This window comes from Neofelis nebulosa, chromosome 6, assembly GCF_028018385.1.
Source record: "Neofelis nebulosa isolate mNeoNeb1 chromosome 6, mNeoNeb1.pri, whole genome shotgun sequence".
In the NCBI taxonomy this organism is placed as follows: Eukaryota; Metazoa; Chordata; class Mammalia; order Carnivora; family Felidae; genus Neofelis; species Neofelis nebulosa.
In genome coordinates, this window is record NC_080787.1 from 116,966,403 (window position 1) to 116,994,277 (window position 27,875).

At 39.6% G+C, this 27,875-nt stretch overlaps 1 protein-coding gene across 9 annotated transcripts in view; it reads left to right on the plus strand.

The window, feature by feature from the left end:
• The window catches only part of NCOA7 (nuclear receptor coactivator 7), a 156,577-nt gene that overhangs the window by 23,811 nt on the left and 104,891 nt on the right, over positions 1-27,875 (plus strand). For 6 of the 9 annotated variants that reach the window (XM_058735175.1, XM_058735173.1, XM_058735167.1 and 3 more), the window contains exon 2: positions 2,235-2,347. The exons of 2 other annotated variants lie outside the window; for them this stretch is intronic. In XM_058735175.1, coding sequence (XP_058591158.1) covers positions 2,298-2,347 — 50 coding nt within the window. In that variant the 5' untranslated portion in view covers positions 2,235-2,297. Of the gene's footprint in view, positions 1-2,233; positions 2,348-5,075; positions 5,155-27,875 lie in introns of those variants that run through there. One more of the 9 variants, XM_058735176.1, reaches the window with a different exon arrangement.

Consider the following 27,875-nt stretch of genomic DNA (forward strand, 5'->3'; position numbering starts at 1 on the left):
GCCAGGGACATGGAGGTAAGACAGTAGGAGTGGAGAGCACAGCCCTGTTGTTTCCATTCAGGGCTTTAGGTGTAGCGGTGTGTTCACAGAGTGTTATCATCATCATACTGTTGCTCGCTTGCTTGCTGTCGTTCTTTTTTTTTTATTTAACCACAACCATATGCTGATAATTTCTAAACCATTTTCCCTAGCCCTCACTACACTCGTGTACTTTAAACGTAATCAAACGTCTGGTGAATGTCTCCAGCTGACTATCCCACAGGCACTTCAAAGGCAACGTGTCCCAAATTGATCTTTTATCTGTTTCCATGCCCCCAGCCCACACCCAGCCTGCCTGCTTCACGTCCATCGTATCATATCTGTGGTGTCACCCTCCACCTGGCCCCTCAAGCACATATTTGGAGGGCATTCTTCCTCTTGCCTCTGTCATGTTGTCTATGCTGAATGAGTCACCAGGTCTTGACTCATTTGCCAAAATATTTCTTGAATGCATTCCCCCGTCTTTCTGTGTTGGATTCTGCTGCCTAAGTGTGGGTCCTCCTCTTTGAACTATTGTACCGTCTGTCATTTCTTCCCAACAGATCTATTTCATGCTGTTCTCAACCCTCTCAAGTCCATCCTTACAGCCTGGGTATATCACACTCCCTCATGTAAAATGCTCTGGCAACTTCTTTCATGTACATCAGGGATGAGAAAATTGCTTTTATCTCATGTTGATCAATTCAGTAATGTCTGTAGCAAGCGCAGCACGATTTGCTTCGTGACGTCTGACATAGGAGCAGCAAAGGGTGGGCGGCACACAATTCACAGCTAGGATTAAGATCAAGCTCTTTAGTGTGACATAAAAAGGCCTGCCATGACCCTAATCCTGCCCATGTCTTCATCCTCACCCCACCATTGCCCTGCTTCGCATTTAATCCTGGAGCAGCAGGGAAATATGTGTCCTACTAGGAACAACACAGGAAACCCTTCAAGTAGGAAACCCACACTCATCCTTCAAATCTTGGGGTGTATGGGGAGTGTGGTGGGGGGGCCCTGCCTAAGGCTGAGTATTCTTCCTCTGGGCTCTAGGAGCACCTGTGCCACCGCCATAGCCGTCGGTGTCCCATTGACTTGACATCCTAAGCATCTCCCTTGTAAGACAATAAACTCTGTTAGGGCAAATATTGTGGCTTATGTATCTGTGGCCTCTGATTTTTATCACAGTGCCTTCCATCGAGTATGTATGTGAATTAAATTGTCATTGAAGGGGCCCCTGGCTGACTTAGTGGAGCATGTGACTTTTGATCTCGGGGTCATGGATTTGAGCCCCACATTGGGTGCAGAGATTACTTAAAAATGAAATCTTAAAGAAAAATTGTTCATTGAATTGAAATGAATTAGCAAGTAATTTTGATCGATGAACATTCTTTGCTTTAACTTTGATACCCCTTAGGATGAGGGGACAGATTTTAGGAAATGTTAATGCTTTGCAGAACATTTAGGTTTGTGAATCAGGCAGTAAGTAGACATTGGAAATTTTGAGCAGGGGAGTGGCATGATGAAAGTGGTGTTTAAGGAAGATTGATCTGGAGACAACCTTTTATTATAGCTTTAAGCCACTCCTGGGAAGCATAGGTGAGGATAGCAGGGTAGGGAGAGGGAGAGGCAGAGCAGGCATTTAAAGCCATTTTGAAGAATAACTTCCTGAGGCTTTGTACTTTCATTTCCACATTTGCTCAAGTGGGATGTAGTCACTGGCATGTTTCCGAAAATAAAATGGAATGCTGATGTTATTTTTAAAGAAAGAACATTCTTGTAAAACACCTAAGTGATCCATTTTTCAAAATTATGTATGAGACATATTCATTATTAATTACTTGTAAAAAATGATTATGAGCTTGTAAATTAAAAAAAATAATTAGATTCTGCAGAGGCAGCCTAAAATCTTCAAAAATCAGTGGTTTTCCTTTTAGCACATTTTGAAATAATTGTTGATTATGAGGAAAATACTTCAGTTTATTTTCCTAGCTACCTTTTATTTTAGTTTAACACCTCCATTCTAATTGTGGGTTTTTATTACCCTCCATGAGTATTTGCATTTCGTGTATTACTAACATGACTGCATTTTATAACTTAAAGTTTATCTTCTGTTTGTGGTGGGGCCATGTATCTTCACTCTGCTTTCTTCTTCATACTGGCTATTACAAACTTCTTAATTTATAGTCACTTTGTTCTTTTTTTTTTTATTGTAGGGTTATGACTCACTGATTAAAAAGAAGGACTTTTCCAAATACTTTGCATTTTGATTGTATATTATGGATACCAAGGAAGAGAAGAAGGAACGAAAACAAAGTTATTTTGCTCGGTAAGCATTGCTTTGCAAAATTATCAGTACTTTAAGAAAATGTTTGAGAGAAGACTTTGTCCTCAAGTATGACTTGGCATTCTGTGTTTTGTAAGTGTTCATAAACAAAGCAGGCAGCCAATAGAAGTTAAATATGCTTTGTGTCATCCTTTTACTTGCTTACAGTAGAGGAGTAACATTTGGTTCTTGTCTTTCTGCCTTTGACAGTTCTCTCAGGCCACTGTTGCTCAGAGAATCTAACTGTCATTATGCACTGAGCTGCACATTGCTCAGAATCCCCACATTTAGCATCCTATATTGAATTTTAGATCCTAAATGCTTAGTTCCTGCTGCTTGGTAGCTTGATTGGTTTAGTAACTGAAAATCTATGACATCTTGAAAGCTTATTGCCTTGTTAGGAGTCTGTTACTAAAAAGTATTTTTGTGGGTAGATTGAATGGATGCATTTCCACCATTGGAGTTTGTGTCATTACTAAAGCTGAACTCATCTAACATACAGTCATTTGTTTGTGAATAGATACAATCTGGTTTTCATGATCGGTTACTCTTTATAGATTTAACCATATATTGGGCAGCTACTCTTCATAATAAAATGAATGATACGCTAAAACACCATTTTGACAGAAAGAATGTTTTCAAAGTGAGTCTCACTCAGAGTGAGAACACATAGGTTTAAAATTATCATTATGGTTAGGACATCTGGGTAGCTCAGTTGGTTAAGTGTCTGACTTGGGCTCAGGTCATGATCTCGCCGTTTGTGGGTTTGAGCCCCGCATCATGCTCTGTGCTGACAGCTCAGAGCTGGGAGCCTGCTTCAGATTCTGTGTCTCCCTCTCTCTCTGCCCCTCCCCTGCTCACGCTCTGTCTCTCTCTCTCAAAAATAAATAAATATAAAACAATTTTTTTAACTATCATTATGGTCTCCTAAGTTGAAATATTTTTTAAGAACTGAATTCAGCCTCACCACATCCTCTGTCTGTGCTTGTTAAAGAGGCATTTCTTATTTTCCAAATGTAAGCCTTGGAAACTGAAAAACAGTTTTGTGTTAGGTTTTTAACCCAGAAATTAAGCTAGGTTTTACTTTATTTATTTATTTACTTACTTACTTACTTACTTACTTACTTATTTTAAGAAAGGGCCTCGAACTCACAACCCTGAAATCGAGGGTCACATACTCTATCGACCGAGCCAGCCAGGCACCCCTAAGCTAGGTTTTAGATTGTTAATAGGAAAATAAAGGCGATGAACATTTAAGGAACTACTATGTGCAAAGTACTTTACTTACTATTTTGTTTTTCTTCACAGGAAACCTAACCTAGGTTTCCCCCTATTTTACCAATGGAGTAACCAAGACTCGGAAAGTATTTGACCATTTCATGCATCGAAGAGTTACTATTCAAGTATAGTATTGTTCCCAAAAGGTGTGCTCCAGTTAGTAATAGTAAAGTATGAATAAGAGTTTTTGGAAGGCAAGAGTTAAATGACTAATTGCAGTGAAATGTTTTCCACTATTAAGACTACAGAGAGTAGCAAGATAGGGGAAGGAAGAAATCAGGCATCTAATGAGTGAAACATTAAAAAGAGGGCACTTAGAATAAATAAGAACTATATAGCAATTTTAAAAAATGTGTTATTTTGAGATAATTGTAGATTCACATATAGTTGTAGGCTATACTACAGAGAGATATCCTGTGCGCTTTATCCAGTTTCTACAATGGTAACACTTTATGTAACTATCCTATGGTATCACAACTAGGAAATTGACATTGATGCACTCCACCAACTTTATTCAGATGTCACCAGGTTTACAAGCATTCATTTGTGTATTTGTATGTATTTAGTTCATGTAATTTCATCATATGTATAGATTTCTGTGGCCACATCAACGATCAAGATACTGATCAAAAAGTTCTCATGTGCTACCTGTCTGTAGCTGTATTCACTTCCTTCCCTATACTTGCTACCCCTGACAACCACTGATCTGTCCTCAGTTGCTGTAATTTGTTGTTTCGAAAATATTATATAAATGGAATCATGTAACGTTTTGAGATTAGATTTTTTTTCGCTTAGTGCAATTCTTATGTTTTATACCCCATTAAGACTGCTATAACAAAGCAGCACAGACTGGGTGACTTACAAGTAACAGAAATTTATTTCTCAGAGTTCTGGTGGTTGGAAGTCTAAGACCAGGGTTCCAGGTTCTACGTCTGGTGAGAGCCCTCCCTATGGTTCATACAAGGCCATCTTCTTGCTCTAACCTCACATGGCAGATGGAGCAAGGAGCCTTCTCATACCTCTTTTATAAGGGCACTAATCCCATCTGTGAAGGCTCTATCCTCATGACTTAATCACCCCCAAAAGGCTCCACCTCCTAACACCATCACGTTTGGCATTAGGTTTGAACATACAAATTTTGGGGGTACACAGACTTTCAGACTTGAGGTCTGTCCAAGATGTTGCATGTATCAATAATTTGTTTTTATTGCTGAGTAGTATTCCATGGTATGCATATCTCATAATTTTCTGACTATTCACCCACTGAAGGACATTTGGTTTATTTCCAGTTTGGAGCTATTACAACTAAAGCTGCTGAGATAATTTGTGTGCAAGTTTTTGTGTAAATACAGGTTTTAATTTTTCTGGGATAAATGCCCAAGAGTGGAATTGCTGGGTCAGATGTGACGTGCATATTTAATTTTGTAAGAAACTGCCATATACTCTTTTCCAGAGTGTCTGTACCACTTTACCTGCCTTCCCATCAGCATTGCGTAAATGACCCAGTTTCTCCACAGCCTCATCAGCATTTGGTATTGTCACTATTTCTTATTTTAACCATTCTGATAGATGTGTAATGGTATCTCCTGGTTTAATTTGCATTTCTTTAGTGACTGAAGAATCTGAACATCTTTTTGTGTGCTTATTAGTTATCTATCTATCATCAGTGCAATGTCTTTTCATTTCTTTTGCCTGTTTTCTTATTAAGTTTTGAGAATTCTTTTTTTTTTAATTTTTTTTTTAAATGTTTATTTATTTTTGAGACAGAGAGAGACAGAGCATGAATGGGGGAGGGTCAGAGAGAGAGGGAGACACAGAATCGGAAGCAGGCTCCAGGCTCTGAGCTGTCAGCACAGAGCCCGACGCGGGGCTCGAACCCACAGACCGCGAGATCGTGACCTGAGCCGAAGTCGGACGCTTAACCGACTGAGCCACCCAGGCGCCCCAAGTTTTGAGAGTTCTTTATGCATTCTAAATACTAGTCCTTTGATGGATGGTTTATAGGTATTTTCTCCCAGTCTATAGCTTTTGTTTTCATCTTAGCAGCCTCTGTTGGAGAGCATCAGTTTTTACTTTTGATGCAATTCAATTTATTAGTGTTTCCTTTTATGAATTCAGCTTTTGGTATCAAGTCTAATTCTTTACCTAGTCATAGGTCCTGAAGATTTTCTTTTGTCTTTTTTTTCTTAAAGTTTTATACTGTTATGTTTTATATTTGTTGGTCATCCATTTTTTAAAATTTATTTATTTTTGAGAGAGAGAAAAAGCAGGGAGGGGGCAGAGAGAGAGGAGGCAGAGAATCCCAAGCAGGCTTCCCACTCTCAGTGCAGAGCCCAGTGTGGGACTTGAACTGATGAACCATGAGATCATGACTTGAGCCGAAATCAAGAGTCTGACAGTTAATCGACTGAGCCACCCAGGCATCCCCTCAGCCATCCATTTTGAATTAATTTTTATATGGGATATGAGTTTGATTCAGAGTTATTTTTTTATTTTTCTGCCTATGGATACCCTATGTAGTGATTTCAAAGCTGTAGTGACTTCTAAGTTTAAATCTAAACTGATTCCAACGATGAGGGTAACTAGTGGCTCACAAGCAATCTGCTCAATGTTAACCACCTCTCATTACAATGCAAGATGAAACCCTTCTGGAAGAACAGCACAGTTTTTTCAGCTCAAAAATGTAAAATTTAATTGTCATGCTTGCCTTGACCTCTTGTGAGAAGTATTCTAACAATGAAAAGGAAAACATAGCCAAAAATTAAGTATGACCTTCAGAGCGTAAGGATAACAGGCCAAGAACAAAAAGTCAGGGATGCTATTCTAACAGCACATTAACATGATTAGTTACTGGGAAATGAGAGAGAGAACAAACAAACTGTAGTTTAGTTGTTACAATGCTTTGGTGGCCAAAAATGGTCAAGCTATTAAAGGCAAAAGGCAAACCAAATAGCCCTCCATTATCAGAAAAGAGGCAACCAAAGTTATAAATCTTTTCAAATGCTTTCTGACTGAACTATGGAATTGCCATAATGTGGAATTCCTAACAGGACCCACTTGAAAGTCAGTTTCTGACAACATAGGGCTGATTTCTCTGGAGCGGTGTGCCTATGGGCAGTCCAGGCAAGATTTCCACAGCAGACTGTAAAGTCAGACCAAGGGTAAGGCTGAATTGATGAACTCACACTACCTTACACAAATCTCTACTAGTGTGCAGAGTATATCAAAAGGAAGATTTGTCCTTATTTCTACCTATTACCATAATATGTTTCTGAAACCCTAAAAATTTTAAATTTTAAATGTTAAACTCTGTTCCCCTCCCTCATCCCTTTTCCCTTCCATGTAATTAAATAGCCTCTGTTTTCTGTTTTCTTGGTGTACTATTTAACCATATCATTTCATAAACGTTGTATGGTTGTGTTTGGTAAATAATCCTTACTCTACCTCCTTTGTTGATGTACCTCTCCCTCTCTCTGAATTTAGCATCAAACAAAGTTAAGTTTAACAGACCATATTTTAATAATTTTAGACTGAAATTAGTGATTTGAGGATCACCCATTACTTCCTTTTTTATAATTTATCTTGAAATGTGCCTATTTAACTCTAAATGGAAGGGTGAATTAGCATCACTAGTAGGTAGATTTATTCTGGATGAGTACCAAGGAGTTTTCAGGATCTCCTGGCCCGGACCCACCTAGTTTTCAGATCTTTGGTGGTGTTTTATACCAGTTGTCTATTCCAGATCGAATGATTCATGAGACCTTTCCCCATGCTTCTGCAAAGAATCTGTGTATACAAAATTGGTATATTATATTTGTGTGTATTAATTCCTCGATACATGACATATCTTGAAAGCAAATGAATTATTAAAGCAAATTATACTCCCTGTGTTATGTGGAGTCATCATTATTCACTGTGGCCTCTGTTTTCCCTTCCCCTTCGAGTTAGAATGTAGGTATATTCTTCAATAGTGCCACACAGAACTCTTCCACATTGTCTTTGACATTAGTTAGCTTTTGCAGAATTTAGAACCCATTTATTGATTTTTGTGCAGGTCCTTTTATGTTCTTTGTGTGTTTGAACACTTTTTAAAAACCTAACTTTCAGGATTGAGGGTTAATTTAGGATATCAACAATCTATTTTCAGTTAACCCGAAGTGGTATTTTGTAGATTTACTTTTCCCCTCTGATAAGGTCTGACGGGCCCTGTGAATAGGCACTGAGCGGTAGAGACCAGTAGACTCTGTGTTGTTCATACAGGTCCCTCTTCCCTAGACTTGCCGGCCTCTTCCCACTCTTTCCTGCTTCTCAGGAGAGGCAGAGATCCTGCTGCCACTTGCTGTCTTCTAACCCACCACCTTCAGAGCCAGTGGTGTGAAGCACGGAGGGGAATGACACTCTTCTTTCTGCCTCACTCTCCCACCCCAAACCCTGAAGGGTGCAGAATGCCGAGTGAGCTCCGACCCCCACTCCTCTGACACCCCTGGCTTCCATCCCCAACCTCTACCCTGGTGGTTCTTCATCCTTGAACCTCTGACCCATCAGCAGAACACCTAGTGTTTGAAAACCAGTCTAGTAAATAACCTTGGCCAAGTTTTCTAAATTTCACCCTGCATTTCTTGTTGTTAAGTGTGGCTAATAATAATCCACTAACAAAATGGCTGTGATAGAAGGAAACTTCCCAGCCTGAACCAAGGAGATGAAGTCCAAAGGAGGAGGACCACAGTTGAATCAGGTCTGGTCCTTGTCTACACTGATTGAGGTTTGACCCCTTCTTCTAGGGAGGAGGATTTGGAGTCTGATATTGGAACCCACTGGATAGTCTTCTTATTAAATATGCATAATACGTTGTGTGGCTCCTTCTTCCAAACAAAACCAAACCAAGATAGCTGTGAAGATTAAAGTAACATATGCAGAATGCTGGGCACAGTGCGTACTCAGTCACCTCTGACTCTAGCTTCTGTGCTTGCCTGCACCTCCATCTGCACCCAGAAATCCTCTTCTTGATACCCCACTCATCCCATGAGCTGCTCTTGTTGTTCAAATTGGGGAGGCAGGAGGAATCATTACGGTCCACAGTGGAATCACACAAACGTACGTTGTTCTCAGCACAGCCAGGTTCTGGAATGGTATAAAGTGGAATTACATAGTCCAAAGGGCTTTGAGAATTCTAAGTCACTCTCTTTATTTCAGAGTAGGAGCCCAAGCCCATGAGGGGAAATTGTTAGTGATCTGCTGGGCTCACAGCAGACCACTTTATGTATATTTACTGGTAATCAGAGCCTCACCACTTGGGTTTGACACACTCTTATGTCTCAGGCGTACGTGCCACAGACACCAACCCCTCAGCCTTTAGAGTGGCCGGCTACGCAGGACCACATAGGCTGGTCACCTTTCGCCAGGAGTAGCATCTTACTCCAGGGTGCAGTGTGAGTACTGTCCTCTTCTGTGCATGCTTTCCTGTGAAAAAGGTTGGGAAAACTGGTCCACGTTACCTTCACACCAAGCCTCTGATACATAATTTTCATATCCAAATATGATTTGCCTGCTATGGAAATTTAGACTCAGAGAAGTTGAATAAATTTTAGTGAGATTATACAACAGGCAGGTGAGGCAGGATTGGAGCCCAGCTCTGTCCTTCTTCAACCACAGCTTACGCTCTGCAATACTGCCCTTGGCAGTGTGGCAACTTAGTGGTACGTTGGGCCCTGTAGAACACAGGTCGGTTCACAGCATTGTGAATTAATGTGCAGAAGTACATCCTAAGTTCTAAGTGACCTTTTTAAAAACGTTTTAAGAAGTTTGTGTTTATTTATTTTGAGAGAGAGAGAATCTCCAGAGGGCTCTGTATTGTTAGTGAGGAACCCGACACAAGGCTCAGTCTGAAGAACCGCAAGATCGTGACCTGAGCCAAAATCAAGAGTTGAACACTCGAATGACTGAGCCACCCACGCCCTCCCAAATGACCTTTAAAAAAACAAAACAAAACTTGTTTATGGCTTGAGGACATCCCATACTACATCTTGTCAAGTTTAACATCAGAGTATTAACCAACTAGGGCAGTAGGAAACATGTAGTCTGGATATCCCACCCATGTAAGTCAGGGTTTTACATTGCAGATATCCACATTACTCGCTAGGTTTGCTCTTATCTAAAAAGAGTAGTTGCCTATGATAGAAACGAATGCAGAAATACATTTGGACAGAAAAACCCAGAATGCCCTTTTGGGCAAGTAGAGTCTAAGATCCAGTGGTAGGTGTCAACTGGATGGGTCTGGTTGGTTGATGTGCAGCATTGCTGAGGATACAGAGAGGGCTCCCCCTCTCTAGCCCCACAAAGCCTGTCTTTGAACTCGAGGAAAGAGCTGCCACTTTGTGGTATGCCTGTGCTAAGAATGAATATACCACATGGGTGGAGTGGTGTGATGTGAACTCTTGCCCTTCCTTTAATTAACAGTCCGTAGATTGTTTTTTCCTGCTGGCCAAGGACCGTTAGAGTAGAACCTTAATGTGTCCAAGATTTGTGGAGAAACTTTCTTATTACCAGTAGTTGGATTCAGATATTCAGTCATAATGCAGGTTTTAATTGAGTTGGTACATGAAAAGCAAATAGAACTGTTTTAAGTGTTGGTAAGTGTTAACTCTGTACTGGCTTAATATTTGGTTAATATTTTATTCTCTCAGTTTCTCTCTGTCTAGTGATCTAATAAAAGTTAATAATAATAACATTTTTTGGCACTTTACAAAGTACCTTCATGTGCATTCTCTCACTTTATCTTCACAATGATCATATGAGTAGATATAAATGCAGATGATGGATCTGTTGTTTGGGAGGTTAAATACCTTGCCTCAAATCACTTAGCCTTTAAATCGACGATCTGAGCCCTGAATCCCAGTCTACTTTGTCTGTATCACTGATTGTTTTTCTTTATTCCATACTTCTCAGTTTACATTGCCTTAAGCATTAATTTGTACTTTGAGAGGGGGATTAGAACATGTTATTAGCATCATAATGTGGTAAGTAGGGAAAATTGTACATGGGTTTGGAAGTGTTTTAGTTGGTTTTACTGGAAACCATATTTGATTTCAGTTTCTAAGAACCATCCAAGATGGCTGTTGCCATTAGTGCCTGTAGTGATCCACAGCACTGCCCAGGAACACTTTCCGTGTGTGATATCCATAGCTCTTGTTTATGTGTTTGCACTCAGTCTCCCCCCAAATGAGCCATCTGGAAGGGTGGGACTCTGCTATAGGTCAGTGCTCCTTTCATGTTACATTGTTAAATAAATAGTGGTTGGCATGTAGCAAGTTTGTTAAGTCTTTTTTGACCAACTGAAAGACTGAGAATATTTAAAACGGCTTTTTTAATGTAGAACCTAAGTGGTTTGTGAGCCTTAATTTTTATTACTATAGATTTTTTAGTATTCAGCAATTTTATTAATCTTAGAGATTAAGAATATTTTTAAACATTTTGTATAAAAGAGCAGCTTGTGCTTTATTTGAAAATATTACTAATTACCAATTAAACTCTTGAATGAGCTGTAATGTTGTTTAAGGCTTATGTTTCCTATTATTTTGATTGAGTTCAGATCAAGCAGCTCTTAAGAGAACATTTACATATCGCTTGTCATTCATTAATGGGAAAAATATCCATGGTCAAGTTTGAGCTGCTGATGTTTTTAGGAAATCATTAACTTTTTTCTACAGATTAAAGAAAAGGCTTATGAACATTTAGACATTAACAGATAGAGTCATGCTTTTTTGCTTTGTTTTTAAGGAATAGGCAGTTACTTGATTTAATTCCATGTAGTATACTGCTTTTCAGGCTGTAGGTTACAACCCATCGGGGCATCCTGAAATCAGTTTAGTGGATGAGAACCAGCATTTTTTTTTTTTTTAATGGAATGGAAGAGAATAGATTAGTCTGGACTAATGCTAGACTGAATATAAAATATCAGAGTGCATTGTAGGTAGTCAGAATCAATAATATTTTATGAAAATTTTGTTTTAAATATATACAAGTATACATATATCTTGAATCACAGTTTACAATTATTTTTTATTGTGGGCCAAAAGATCTGTGGGATCAAAAGAACTCATTGTTTTAGAAGAGTCTTTGGAGGTTAGTATCCTGAGAGTGAGGTTATTTTTCCTCTTTGAACAACAAATTTCTTTGAAAATTGTTGATCTAATACATATTAGCTAATTATTTAAAGACAGCTGTACATAAAGTACCTGTTATATAAATATATTTCCCCCCAGTGCAGTGTAATGGCTCCCTATAAAACTAATTTCAAGGATCAGTGACAAAAAAGCATGTGTCCTCTTCTTTGAAATCTCAGGCTAATCTGGATTGTCCTAGATTCTGGAGTGAGACCCAGTGAAGCTGTAACCTAACAAAACCACCAAATGGAACTATTTTGATTATGAAGCCTGGGGAACTTTTGTTTGTGGGCCTCCGGTAGGTTTCTCCTCTGTAGAACTATTTACTGGCTGTGGGGCCTTGGGTATATTTTTCTCTAAAATGAGAATAATAACAGTAGTACCTACCTCATGATATTGTTGGAGGACCTACTGAATTAAAATACATATATAAAGTCTTTAGAACAAGTTCCAGTGAAAAATAAGACCTAATAACATCAGAGCATGCTGTCTTAATGAGGAATATAGGAATAAATGAGAAAAAGAAAGAATAAATACACAGGCTTAAATTTTCAGGGAGTTTATATGTCCCTTGAAACTTGTCCATAAATATGCTGTGGCTACAGCCTTCAGTGAAAGACCCAAGACTCTAGACACAGATAAGACCAAAGTCCTCGAAAAAGTAAATGATTTAAGCTGTCCGCCTCATTTTTTAATGTTGCTGACAGTTGGGGAAGACTTCAACTGAACTAATTTCTGAATTTGTCTGAAATTTGGCACTGTCTCAGCTTGAGACAGTTTGGCACAAGCCTTTGAAAACTTTCATTATTGCTGGTACTCTTCAGTGTGTGAAAATTGAGTTCTGAACCAGAAAAATGCTTTTTGCTCGCCGCTCTGGAGCTTCCTAGCTCATGCGTGGACTCCAGTTGTCGGTTATTTTAGTAGGAATTTTTCTTTCTTTTCCCCTGAAACTCGTATCTGAAAATTCCAGCAGTCACCCCTTCTACCCTCATAAATCAAATGCTAAGTACGTATCTTCCCACACATCTTCCCAGATTAGTCTTCCTGAGACACAGTTCAGATGTGTCACTTCTGAATCTCAAATTCGTCTCTCAAATTCGAGACCATATGGCTCATTCCTACCTTTCTGTCTTTATGTCCTACTTTGATTTTCTGTACATGTCTTACACATTTGTGTAATAAACTTTGCTATCACCATCTTCTCCCTATATGCAGTGACAGCAAACCCATCTGTAATTGTGACACTGTCTCCTTGACGCTTTTCCTGTTTCATTTAATTCTTAACCCCTACACACACACACACACACACACACACACACACACACACACACACACACGTAGATGTGCCCTCCCCTGCCGCTGGACTCCGAGGGCATTGATAGGCCTCCTAATGCCTTCTCTTGATGTTCTTCGTACAGTCTGTCTTTGAATGTACCCATAACGCTGTCATCTTCTCTACTTTATTTGTTGTTTTTGTCCGTTCTTTTTCATTTTTATATTCCTGACAAGGTCTAGCTTTATGCCCTGCATCTAACAGTCATTCACTGTGAATGGTAGCTAGCATTTGTTGAACTGTGTAACAGAGACACATTTGTGTATTCATGTAATCTTCTGATTACTCCATGAGGTAGGTCCTGTTATTCTAATCACAGATAAAGTTGCTAAGCTTTATTATAGATGTTGTGGAATTTGCCCACAGTCACATAGGACCCAGGTCACATAGGATCCAGGACTCAACCCTGTTGTGCTAGACCTCACAGCCCATACCTATAATCATTATACCATATTCTTCATTAAACTATGTTGAATTGAATTTATAGAATTTTATCAGTTATCCATGGGAGGATAAGTGAGACTGATTTAAAGATTAAATATATTAAAGTACTAAAGTGGAATTTTCTTTTTTCTTTTTGTTTCAAGTCTATTTATTTATTTTGAGAGAGAGGGAGAGCAAGTGGGGGAGGAGCAGAGAGGAGAGAGAATCCCAAGCAGGCTCAGTGCTCTCAGCACAGAGCCTGACATGGGCCTCAATCTCAACGAACTGTGAGATCATAACCTAAGCCGAAACCAAGAGTCAAGCGTTCAACCGACTGAGCCACCCAGATGCCCTAAACTATTATTTTTGGGGATTTTCAATGCAAAATTGTTTTTAGGAACTTTGGAACAAACTAGGGAATCTCTGGTCTTTCAAGGGAACTTTGAAAATCTCTACATACCAACAAAAATGCCACCAATCTCCTGACCTTTCTATTTTGGGGGATGTGGCAAGAAGTCCCCTATTATTTCCTCTCTAGATGCATAGTTAGAGGTCCTAACAAGCTGAGATGCTCTTTGCTTGAGCCCTTTTGTTGTAAAGATGTGTGGTGCTTAAGCCATGGGTCATGTGTTTATGCATTTTTACTTCCCTTTTCCTTCATTGACTGGTTCAAGTAAAGTTTGCATAAACAAAATGGTTGATGCCCTATATTTTTTTTAACTCATTTAGTGATATACCAGTGAATTTGTAGCAGCCCTGTCTACTTGTTCTAGCTTTTTCTTTCCCACACTTAAATGAAATTGGTAGCAAAAAGGGTAACAGGCCAAGTTTCAGAAGAGACCAAGCAAGACACATGGTTCACGGTTTGCAGTGTGATCCAGCAGCAAATGAAGCAGACCAGTGTGTTAGTACCATTGAGGATGAATCCAAGTGTCCTTGAAACAAAAAGGGAAGATGAGTTAGTCGGATTGGGAGAACCCTAGGTCTCCTCCCAAAGCAAGGCAGGATTTAGCTTCCGTTGAAGCAGAAATTAGTGGAGAGCAAAAAGGAGGTCTTTCCTCGGTGGTTCCGTTACTAGAATGGTGTACCTTATGTCACTTGGAAAAAGAATCAAAGATGACTTTGAGGTGGGCCTAACATGGACTGAAATGAGAAATGTAGCTTGTTGGTTGTGAGACAAATTGTTTAGGTGTGAACATAGCATATGAAGAAGATATAGAAGAACAAGAGAACAAGAAAATGGATTACATCTATTATTTTATTTTTAAAGTTTATTTTGAGAGAGAGAGAGAGAGAAAGCATCAGCAGGGGGAGGGGCAATCCCAAGCAAACTCTGCACTGTCAGTGCAGGGCCAGATGTGGGGCTTGAACTCATGAACCATAAGATCATGACCTGAGCTGAAGGCAGACGCTTAACCAACTGAGCCACCCAGGCGCCCCTTGTGATATGTCTGACTTTTAAAATGGTATTTATTAGTTTGTATTTATGGAATGCTTGACAGACTAGATGACCAAAATATGATCATGTGAACTTAGGAAGCACCTAAGTTACAGACGAGTTATTCATGCTTTAGATATTCTTTTCTATACTACAAACAAAACAAAAACCAAAAAACTGGTTATATTTCTGAATCACTCTACAGCATTTAAAATATAGTTTGCATATGTATTTTCAAGAACACATGTATCATACAAAGTAGGACAGACTTAAAATTGATTCCAATTTTGAATAGGTGGCATGATTTAACTCACTGTCAAGGATGGTTAGAGCTAAGTCATTAATCATTTTATTAATTTTTCCTGTGTCTCTGGGACTATGTTACTGTCGATTATGACATCCATGGTGCATATTCTTCACAATTTAGAGCTAGAAGAGGTTTTGGTTTAGAAGTTGTATAATATATAATTTAAAGCAGATGAATTTTGATATTCCAGATTAATTTTGTTAGCACAGCAGAAAGCTAAATGGTAATTTGGTTATTTCATTTTCAGAGGTAATTGAAGCAGATGCTGGTGAGGTCACTGGGGACTGAGTCATCTCCATTTCAATGGCTCCATCATTTTTTTTTAAGTGTGTGTTGTGGGGGATGTTTCCTTTTACTTTGCTAAATCAACTATTTTTACTCGATAATGAGAGAAATTTAATTTTTTTAACCACAGTGCTGAATGTATATTATCAGGATTTCAGAACATTTTTCCTTTATAAGAGTAAATGTATTTTATTGTTATTTATTTTTTTTAAATATTTTCAACTTCCTAATTATATCTTTCCATTTATTTATTTATTTATTTATTTATTTATTTTTTATTTTTATTTATTTTTTTTTTTCAACGTTTTTTATTTATTTTTTTGGGACAGAGAGAGACAGAGCATGAACGGGGGAGGGGCAGAGAGAGAGGGAGACACAGAATCGGAAACAGGCTCCAGGCTCTGAGCCATCAGCCCAGAGCCTGACGCGGGGCTCGAACTCACGGACCGCGAGATCGTGACCTGGCTGAAGTCGGACGCTTAACCGACTGCGCCACCCAGGCGCCCCTATTTATTTATTTTTTAATTTTAACGTTTATTTTTATTTTTGAGACAGAGAGAGACAGAGCATGAACAGGGGAGGGGCAGAGAGAGAGGGAGACACAGAATCTGAAACAGGCTCCAGGCTCTGAGCGGTCAGCACAGAGCCCAACGCGGGGCTCGAACTCACAAACCATGAGATCATGACCTAAGCCGAAGTCGGATGCTTAACCGACCGAGCCACCCAGGCGCCCGAGTAAATGTATTTTAAAAGTAAAAACAAGTAGCATATACATACTATATATATGTCAACATATAACTATTTTTCTTTTATAAGAATATATGGATTTTTTTAAACATAAAAATTAGTTATAAACACACATATTTAATCTAAGCTCAATTTGTGCTGTCTTAACAGGTCACTGAAAACTTAATATTATAAAATTAATTGAGTTATGAACGTATTCTACATAATCTTGACTTTCTTCCTGTTTATTTTTAATGCACAGAAAAACCTTTTTCTAAGTTTCAATAAGTGCTCATTTTGGTTTTTATATTATCTGATGCAAGTAGATACCTAAGATATCTCTCAGTTCTTTGACTTACTCAAATGTGAGACTTTATTAAAGTCATATAATGTTTATCCTTGGGTTTGAAATATATTCTGTGTTATGGGGAGAAACTTGTGCATGGCTTATATTCAGAAAGACCTTACGTGCCTACACGAGTTAAGCCCAGAGGGTAGCGTGGTGAACATAATGAACATAACAAACGTGGGGCTTGTTCTTACAGAGATTACTTTTCACATAGACATTAAATATGGAAATATAAATGCATATGTCATTAGAAATTTCAGAGTTTGCCATGAGGGAAAACAACAGGATGTTCCAAAGAATTTTAAGGGCAGTATCCATTTTAGATAGGAGTGATATTCAAGGAAGACTTCTAGAGAATAATGATATTTGAGCTGATCTTGGTATGGGCAGGATCTGTCAGATGAAATGTGTGTTTAAGAGAAGGGCTGGGGAAAAACAAATGGAGGGGACTGTTTTAAGTACAGGAAACACTTAGATTCAAAAACCTTAAGTGGGGAGAAGGCATGGCAGATTCCTGGGTCTGCAACAAGGCCAGTGTGGCTGGAACAGAGTGCTTTAGGGGAGGATTGCACAAAAAGGGTGGAGAAGTGGGGCAAGTCACGCAGGGGGTTGTTGGCCAAGTTTGGGAACTGGGATTAAGCAACCAGAGGAATAGAGATGCCGTTAAATGAAATGGGAAAACTGGGAAAATAACAACTTTGAGTGGGAATCTCAAGAATTTAAGTTTGGATGTGTTAATTTTGAGATGCCTATGAGACATCCAAATGGAACCAGGAAATGTATAGTTGGGTATGTGTACCTGGAATGAAAGCAGAGTGGTCTGGGCTGAGATAGAAATTGAGGAGTTCTTGGGCCCAGCCAGCAGGTGAATGGATGAGATCATATAGGGAAAGAATGTAACGTGAAAAGAGAACAGAACTTAGGAATGGGGAACAGAATTGAGGAACTCCAACATTTAGTGGTCTAGTAGGATGAAATCCAAAAGAGACGGAATTACAGCAGCCAGGAGCAAAGAGCAAGCATTTCAAGAAAGAGAGAATGGTCATGAGAGTTGAGAGGTAAATTGAGATGAGGACTGAAAAGTATCCATTAGGTTTGGCCACTTGGACATCACTGATTGAATGAAAACAGTTTCAGTGCAGTAGTGAGGGAAGCCAGTGTAATATAAATGGGAAGTAAGGGAATGGACATAGAGCTTCTAGGCAATTCTTCTGGGAACTTGGCTGGGAAAGGAAGCCAAAAATTAGGATCATGGTAAGAGGGAGATGTGGAGGTCAAGGACAGCAAGTTTATAAAGATGGAGGAGGAAGAGAAGTAAAGCATTTTGTCAGTTAATGGAGATGGTCCATCAGAGGTGGAGGGGGGGATTCCTCAGAGAGGCCAGCTTGATGTGTGACCCTTATGTAAAGTCATGAGGACATTAACAAAGCAATAAAGCAGGAGATGAGCCAGGCCAGGTTGCCTATACACTGTCCATCCAGGGTCTATAACATGTTTAAAGTTATACTTGTATATATTGGTGGTTCTACCCTCTTCTTTGCTGATTCCTCACTCTATGCCAGGAGGTTTACAAATATGACCTCACTTCACCGCCATAATAACCCATGAGGTGGATGGTGGTATTTTCCTATTTGACAGGCAAGAGAACAGGCTTAGAGTGCTCTAGTAACTCCCCAAGTTACACAGCTAATAAGTAATGGAGTCAGGATTTCTTCCTTCTGTGTTTAACTCTTAGGCCTTTATTAACTACTACTTCTATACTGCCTTCCAATAGTATAAAAATAATTAGAACAATTCTATTCCATATTAGAAAATTTCAATTGTAGTATATTCACTTAGAAGTTTGTAGAAATTTTGTCATAATTTTTTTTAACAGTAATGTGTCCTCTTTTGTAATATATGTCAAAGGGTAGTTGGAGAATTCCTCAGTGTTTAAGGCTTTTTCTTTATTGATATGAATTTAAAAAAGAAACTATAAGTGACTGGGTTTTAAAAGATTGCTGTTTAGTGGGGCACCTGGGTGGCTCAGTCGGTTAAGCATCTTATTCTTGATCTCGTCTCAGGTCATGATTTCACAGTTCATGAATTCGAGCGCACATGGGGCTCTGTGCTGGCAGCTCAGAGCCTGCTTGGAATTTTCTCTCCCTCTCTCTCTCTGCCCCTACCCCATTCATGCTCTCTCTCTCTCTCTCTTAAAGTAAACAAATAAACTTAAAAAAAATCTTTAAAAATAAAATATTGGCCTTTTGGGGCACCTGGGTGGCCCAATCAGTCAAGTGTCCAACTCCTGACATCAGCTCAGGTCGTGATCCCAGGGATTGTGGGATCAAGCCCTGCATCAGGCTCCTCACTGAGCATGGAGCCTGCTTAAGAGAGAATCTCTCACGGGGCGCCTGGGTGGCTCAGTCGGTTAAGCATCTGACTTCGGCTCAGGTCATGATCTCACGGTTTGTGAGTTTGAGCCCCGCATCGGGCTCTGTGCTGATAGCTCAGAGCCTGGAGCCTGCTTCAGATTCTGTGTCTCCCTCTCTCTGACCTCCCCCATTTATGCTCTGTCTCTCTCTGTCTCAAAAATAAATAAAATTAAAAAAAAAAGTTAAAAAAAAAAGATTCTCTCTCTTCCCCCACCCCCCGCCCTGCTTCCCTGCTCACGTGCATGTTCTCTCTCTCTCTCTAAAATAAAAAAAAAAAAAAATACTGGTGTTTTAATATAACTTTTCTGTTATAGGTGAGCATTAATCGTTCATGTCTATTTTATTTTATTTTTTTTAATTTTTTTTTTTCAACATTTTTTATTTATTTTTGGGACAGAGAGAGACAGAGCATGAACGGGGGAGGGGCAGAGAGAGAGGGAGACACAGAAGCGGAAACAGGCTCCAGGCTCCGAGCCGTCAGCCCAGAGCCTGACGCGGGGCTCGAACTCACGGACCGCGAGATCGTGACCTGGCTGAAGTCGGACGCTTAACCGACTGCGCCACCCAGGCGCCCCTCGTTCATGTCTATTTTAAATGAAGAATGCTAATCTTAATGCTGTGGGAAATGACATCTGTATAGGAACTTGATGCGCAGTATGTTTGATGAGAACAGCTACTGTTCTGGAGTTGCCTGTTGTAGTATCCTCTTCTCTGCACAGAAAGCAAGCCATTAGCAAATCTTCCTGCATTTTCAAGTAAACATTGTGCAGCGGAGTGGTTATGTCTGCACAGCTCTGATAACAGATGTTAAATTTCTTTTCCTGCAATCAGAATTCTAACGACAGTCTCCAAGACCTTTTTTGAGTGCAGTGTTTCACAATGACTTAATTTTATAGGCACATCATATGAGGAACTTTAGTCCCTCTCTAGCAGTGGGTGTGGGGTGTAGAGGAACTAGGTAATGTAGTCATTAGGTAATGCCCGGGGAGCCTGGAAGAAGTGATAGAGAGATTAGAAAGAAAAGAGCATTTTCTTTAGTAAATGTCAATTCATGTTGGCCTGACATGTCATTTTTCTTCTACTCATCTTCTTGATATGGGCATCATTTCTAATTTCAGAAGCATAAAATCTTTTTGCTGAAGGGTTAAGGTCATCGGGGCCACCATGCCAAGGACAGAATCTCCACTGCATCTGACAAATAGGCCTTTTCCAACCTGGATTTGAACTTTTCCAGCAATGGGGGTGTCCCAAGGACTCCCAAGGCTACTCATTTCTTGATTGAAAAGTTTTTGTTAGTAGAAATTTGTTTTCAACTTTTTAGTTAAAATTTATTTTTTCAACTTATTCTACTTATTGTCAATTACTTAGGATCCACACAGAATAAATAAAATTCTCTTTTTATATATTATCATTGTATATGTTTGAAGGTAACATCATTTTCTTCTTGAACCTTCTCTTTTCCATGCTAAATATTCTAAGTTTTTAAATCTCTCCATCTAAGACAGGTTTTTGATTCTTTACTACCTCGGTTTGGTCTGTTTAATGCATTGATAGGAATATTATTGTTATCCTTTTATTTTTGTTAATATAGCATTATATTGTATTAGTTTGTTGACAACAGTTGTATTCACACTGAGGGAAAAAAGTTTTTTCCCTTGTGAATTAGAGTTTTAATTTTATCTTGTTTGTTTTCCAGCCATTATTCTAATTTTCCAGAAATTTTGAAGGCTGAGTTTTTACATCAAACATATTTCCTGTCCTTCCTATCTTGGATCAGATATACAACCTGAACAGCATGCTTTCTGTGTCCTTATCCAAGTGGTTGATGAAAATGCTGAATTGGAAAGCTGTGTGCATTATGGCACATTAGTATCATTGGTGGATTAAATAATTATCTTTAAGTCTTTCAACTTGCTATAAATCAACTTGCATAAGTTCACTTAACTGAATTCTCTGTTTCCATCTTTTAATAAGGTAGTGTCAGACATTTTCAAGGGCCTTAGTGAAATCTTGATATACTGTACCTTGTGTCATGCCCATTGACATGCCAAATCTAGCAATACTGTTAAAAAAAAAAAGAGAATTATGTTAGTTTTCACTCATTTTTGTATACCCATGGTGGTTCCCGGCAGTCAACAATTTATCTTCAATTAATCACAGATGATTTGTCTAATATCTGTCAGTTTATTTTTCAGGGAGTCGTTATCAAGCTGCTCGGTGTACTATTTCTAGAATATGTGTTTTTTTTTCTTTTGAAAACCAGAATTTTTTTCCCAATTCCAGTCTTTCTCTATGATTCTTCAGAGATTACTGGCAATGGTTCCACAACTCAGGGAATTGTTTCTTATAGGGCTAGAGACTTCATCCAGGATTTCATTTTCTTAGCTGTGATGCTTTATCCTTTTTAGTTTTTCACTTAGTCTCTTTGATAGAGCTGCAGCATTGGAGTGGACTAGGTCTACTTTCTCTCTCTTCTAAGTTGACTTCATCCAGCGTGCCATGGCCGATGGCTGTATTGCTTCTTGCAGCCTCATTCTCTCAACATCCCTAAAATTTCCTTGTGAATTTTTCCTTTGCACTGATTACAAACATCGGCTCATTCTGGGCTTCAGATGTCCATTGTTGTTCTTACAGTTTTCTGTCTTTTGCTTGTTGCTTTTGTTTTGTTTGTTGCATTTTGTGCCTCTCTGCCATCTTTTGTACGTGCCCACTGAAAACTTGAGCTCATTGGGACACATTTGTTTCTTGAGATGCTTTCTGCTTTGCCTCTTCAACAGACCCATTTGTGATGGAGTTGACAGAATTTGTTTTAGAAGAACATATCACCCTTGAACCATTTTCCTTTTAGAATCTGCCCATGAGATCATACTTGTCTGCCCTTTCCTTCAGCAGACATTTGTGGGTTCACCCGTATGTTGGATCTAAAAAACAAAACAAATGAATAAACAAACCAAAGCAGAATCAGACCTGTAAATACAGAGAACATCTGTATGGTTGGTTATGGTTGGTTGCCAGAAGGGAGGACGGTGAGGGGCAGGGCAAAATGGGTGAAGAGGAGTGGGAGATACTGGCTTCCAGTTATGAAGTGAATAAGTCATGGGAATAAAAGGCACAGCTGGGAAAGATAGTCAATGATATTGTAATAACGTGTATGGTGACAGATGGCAGCTACACTGGTGGGGAGGGTAGCATAACATATAGAGAAGTTGAATCACTGTGTTGTAATCCTAAAACTAATGTCACATTGTGTGTAACTATATGCAAATTAAAACATTAAAAAAAACATATTGGTAGGAATATACAGTCTGGTATAATAACAGGATGCTTATAAAAGAAGTAACTATGGGATAAATACCGGATAAGGTGACTGCCAAGTGCTAAGAGTATGGAGCAGTGAAAGTGACTGTCCAGAAGAGCCTGGGCATCATCATAAAAGAGGTGACATTGTGCTGTCTTCAGATGCCATGAAGAGAGAATGAAGGAGGGAAGTTTCACGCAGAGGGGAGACTGTGTATGGATGCATGATCACATGAAAATACATGGGATTTACCCATGTAAATGGGACACTCATGTCCCATTTGAGTCTCTCATGTGACTGGGACACTGAGAGAAAGTCCTCATATTCTTTAAGAGCAGCCTATCATTTGGGTCCGTTCTTTCTCACTGTCTGTTGTATACTCCCATATCTTCCCTCTGACTTACAGTCATAATCTTCAACTGGAAGGTAAGGGGAAAATATTGTTGACCCAAATCTATAAGATTTCTACCTAGAACTTCAAAGTCCTAGAGAGTCATTTTCATATTTCTTCTATTGGGGCTCAGTCCCTTGACCAGTCACTGGATCAGTTACTCTTTCTTGACTGGTGGTTTTGATAATCCTTAGGATGTTTTCTGCCACTTTGTTAATTTCTGTGCTAAACCTAATTCTACCAGGGTGAATTTTTGTTGCTTTTATTCCCCCAAACAAGGAGCTGCCTGATACCTAACTCTTTTAACTATGAAAAGGATCAGCAAAATAATTACTAAATTAATTTTATTACTTCCCGGGCAAGCGCACACACACCAGTTATTTGGTTGTGCTACCTAAGGACTGAAGTTTGCACCCTGGATAGTAGGAATGAGTTCCATAAGCCCACAAACGACTGGCTCTGGCCGGTCCCATTTTCCATTCCTCAGTAAAGATCCCTCATTTATGGCCCATGAGGGTCAACACACCAAGGATGCTCAGAGTTCACAACTTCTTATCAGCTTTGGTGGGTAGGCTGCTCTAAATCACAGTCAATTTATAGTGAAACTCAGCACCAAGTTTACTTCCTGGGGAAGTGCTACTGTGAGTGGGAAGTTCTTTGGCAGGTCTTATGAGGGACTGCTAGGATCTCTCAGGTGCCCTTATTTTCCACAGCCTCTGGGGCAGATCTGACATCCGTGGGACGCCGTCACGTTGTTGTGCCCCGGCATGACCCCGATCCTTCTTTCTCCCCGCCACGTGTCCCACCTGCCAGAATTCTGTTACTGGTTTCCGTTCTCTCTGGAGCTTTGGAATGATTTTCTTTCTTGTGTCTTACCAATTATTTTCCAATTCTGGAAATTCTGTTTAAGGCAACATTTATGTTTTTCAAAATAAAGTTTCTGCTCCAGTCGGTGTTACCATAGAGTCAAACTGTTGGCTCTAGAAATCTGGCGATTTGCTCATATGAGGTCACAGTATTAAGTGATTCTCATAGTTTAACCTCATTGAAGGGAAAATAAGAAATGGGAAAAAAAATCAGAAACCAGGAAAGATAAATGTGCTTCTAGCGAAGGTCACATACATACACACAAAACAATTTAGTTGATTAGGCAGACAACTAAAATTCTCAGAAGAAATAAGCAGGGCTGGTCTTTTATGTCCATCAGGATGGAGGCAGGAAGTTGCTTTGGGGGCCTAGTCCCTTCTCCCAGTGCCATTGTGGTCAGCATTCCCCACATGCCACCCCCAATAAACAAGCAGTCCTGATTTAAAAAAAAAAAAAAAAAAAGGTGTACTTGCTTAGCAGATGCAGCTTTAAGGCAAGGCCCAGAACTTTCCCTAACCCCTCCAGATCTTAATTCTGTCCCTTACTTCCTCTTGGAGAAATTACAGACTGGCCACTAGTTTAAGAAAGGCCTTCTTGCTTCTGTGTCTTCCTTCCTTTTTGTTGGCTCTACAAAATTGTTCCTCTGAAAAATAATAATGGAACTTTTTAAAAAAAATGGCATGTGAAGTTGTCACTGTATTTTAAAAATCATCCAGGGGCGCCTGGGTGGCGCAGTCGGTTAAGCGTCTGACTTCAGCCAGGTCACGATCTCGCGGTCCGTGAGTTCGAGCCCCGCGTCAGGCTCTGGGCTGATGGCTCGGAGCCTGGAGCCTGTTTCCGATTCTGTGTCTCCCTCTCTCTCTGCCCCTCCCCCGTTCATGCTCTGTCTCTCTCTGTCCCAAAAATAAATAAAAAACGTTGAAAAAAAAAATTTTTTAAAATCATCCTGCATGCAAAAAGATGTTTTTGTAGGCAGATAAGCAAGAAATGATAAAAAAAAAAAAACTTTTAAAATAATGTGTAATTTGATACACAGAGAAGTATTAAAAGAAACATGTGGGTGGCTTATTTTCGTTTTTGTTTTTAGTAAACGCAAATGTTTGACTAACCATGGAAAACTCTCATGAAATACTTATTTGTGTGTTTGAAATCACCACTAGGTAAAACTAAAGTGACTTAAAAATATAAATAATACTTATTAAATACATGTGGACATAGTATAGTCCTCTGCACCTATAAGAATATTGTAAGAAATTTTATTTTTAACTGAAATAAATTTTTTTTTAATGTTTGTTTATTTTTAAGAGAGAGTGTGAGTGTGGGAGGAGCAGAGAGAGAGGGAGACACAGAATCCAAAACAGGCTCCAGGCTCTGAGCTGTCAGCACAGAGCCCGACACGGGGCTCAAACCCACAAACTCTGAGATCGTGACCTGAGTCGAAGTCGGATGCTTAACTGAGCCACCCAAGGTGCCCCAGAAATTTTATTTAAAATAATGAAGAATCTTGTTCTTTGAATAATCAATACTCATATGATTTAGATTTCTTAGTTGTTTATTTTTATGGAATTTAATGCTAGAAAGTATGTTAAAAACTACTTAAGCTAATTTCTCGGTAGTTACTGAGCCTTCAGAGGTGGTTATTTAACTGGTGTTAGTTAGTGGCTAGTTAGGGCATCACTTAAACATTCATTCAGCATGTATATTTTGCTTCTGGTGTGTATCCTGAATGCTGTGCTAAGCACTGAGTATATAGTGATGTATAACTAAGACACTGTCCCTTCCCTCAGGGAGCTTATATTCTATGGGGAGAGCCAGATATTGAACAGCTAATTACAGTAGTGATGATTCCATTAGACTGTTGATAAGTGCTACAAAGAAAAATTAATGGCAGCATAGAGACTTTCGCAGGAAGACCTGACCAATTCTGAGGATCAGGGAAGAAGCTGATGAGGAAGTAACATTTGACCTGATCTCTGAGGAATGGTAGGAATGAACCAGTTGAAGGGTGATGGAATGCATTTTTGGCAGAGGAAGCTGCATGTATAAAGGCCAGAAGGTAAACTCAATAGGAAATAACACTGGTGGAATGTGGAGATTGAAATGGAGCAGGATCCAGGGTCCAGGTTTCTACTTAAAACAGCTGAGTGGACAGTGGTTTTCCAGTAAGGTACGAGACACCTCAAGGAAACCAGGTTTGGGGAGGCAAATGGCAGGCTTGGTTTGGGTCATCTTAAATTTGGTGTGCCTCTGGGAAGGGTAGGGTTTTGTGGAACAGGTGATTGTATACAAAGGGGAGAAGCTCAGAGCACAGTTTTGAACTGGGAAGTGTAAAGTTGAGAGGCATCAGTTTAAAAATAAAAATGGAAGCCATGACCATGGGTCTTCTAAGAGAGTGTGAAGAGAGAACTCCCAACCCTGCCCCATCCCTAATCTTCCCCATCACTATGGGTACATCTGCCCCTTGGCTTAAACTGAAAAATATGAGTTGGTTTTAATCTTCTTTCCCTCACCTTCCATGCCTAATTCATTAGCAAACTCTGTTGGCTTCACTTCCAGAACACAAGCTAAATTTGTTCACTTCATCTCCTCATCTCCTCTCTCCTGGATAGCTGCTGTAACCTTCAGCTGGTCTCCTAGCTTCTACTCTTCCCCTTTGCAATCCATTCTTCACATAGGAACCAGAGAAAAACTTTAAAAAAAAAATTTTTTTTTAACATTTATTTATTTTTGAGACAGAGCGAGAGCATGCAGGGGAGGGTCAGAGAAAGAGGGAGACACAGAATCTGAAACAGGCTCCAGGCTCTGAGCTGTCAGCACAGAGCCCGACACGGGGCTCGAACCCACAGACCACGAGATCATGACCTGAGCCAAAGTCGGACGCTTAACCGACTGAGCCACCCAGGCGCCCCAAAACTTTTAAAATACAAATCAGATCATCTCATCCTCTGGATTAAATGTTTCTTGTGGCCCTTGAAATAAAATCTAAACTCTTCACTTTGGTACAAAGCCTGCACATGTCAGCCCCTGCCTACTCCTCTGATCTTATCAGTGTTCACCTGGGCACCACCTCCCAGTGGTCTTCCTTCTTGAACAGAAACCCAAGGGGATTGAGATGGCACACAAACACCAGGAGGGTGTGGTTTGGTGTCCACAAAGCCAGAAAATGTCTGGTTGGTAGTGTTGATCACAGCTGAAGGGTCAAGTGAGATCAGAGTTGGGAAATGTCCACCAAGGCCTGCTAGCCCTTGCTCTGCTAGCCCCTGCTCGTGGCTCTCTCTATTCCTGCGGCACCCTGTATGGGGCATTTCCTGAAGTCACCTGCTCTGTGACTGCAGCGCCTTGGCGTGAGTGTGTAATTCCGTGCCACCAAGGAGTTTGGAATCCTAACTGGTCAAGGGAACAGCACAGTGAAGCATTGTTCTCACTAAAATAGAAAATAGAGACTAGAGGGACAGACGATAAATGAGAAAGAAAACGGTTTTTACTGATTGCAGGGCTCACCCATTTTTTCATGATTTAAAGCAACAGTAAGCGATAACGGTAAATTCAAACTGTAAAAGGGTGTAGTGTAAATAAATGATTTTTAAAGCCTTCTGACCTTTTCTCCTTTTCTCTCCTGCAATTTCCTTTCCCCAGAGGTCACCTGGGTGATAGGATCATATCGATCCTGTTATAAATATTCATGCATATATAATTATGTTTCCTCCTCCATGCCTATAGATTCCCATTGTTGCTCTTCAACTTCTTGTTTTTACTTAATGTTATATGTAGACGTATTTTTATGATGATTCCATATTTTTTGCTATGACAGTGTTGCATTGAATTGCATTATGTTTATGTACACAATTTATACACACACACACACACACACACACACACTTACAGGTTTGTGTACAGTTAATTTTTAGATAGTTATTCCAAATTGCCCTCCAAGAATTATGTCCCAGCTTGCATTTGTACAAATAGTGTTTTTGGTGGGATGTACCATTTTGCTGTAGGCACATACTTTTAAAAGGTTGCTACTTTGGGGTTGTCTTGGTCTACATCAGTTTTTCGTTCTTCCTTTCTTCCTTCCCATTTCCTGTCTTTTTGTCTTTCCTTACTTTTCTGTCTTCCTTTCTTATTTTCCTTCTTTCCCTCCTTTCTGTTCTTGTTTCCCCTTCCTCCTTTTTCTCCCTTGTTCCCTCTCTTCCTCCCTTTGTTTTTTCCATTCATTCAGTCATCAGTATTTATGAAGAGGCTACTCCACCTAGGACAGCG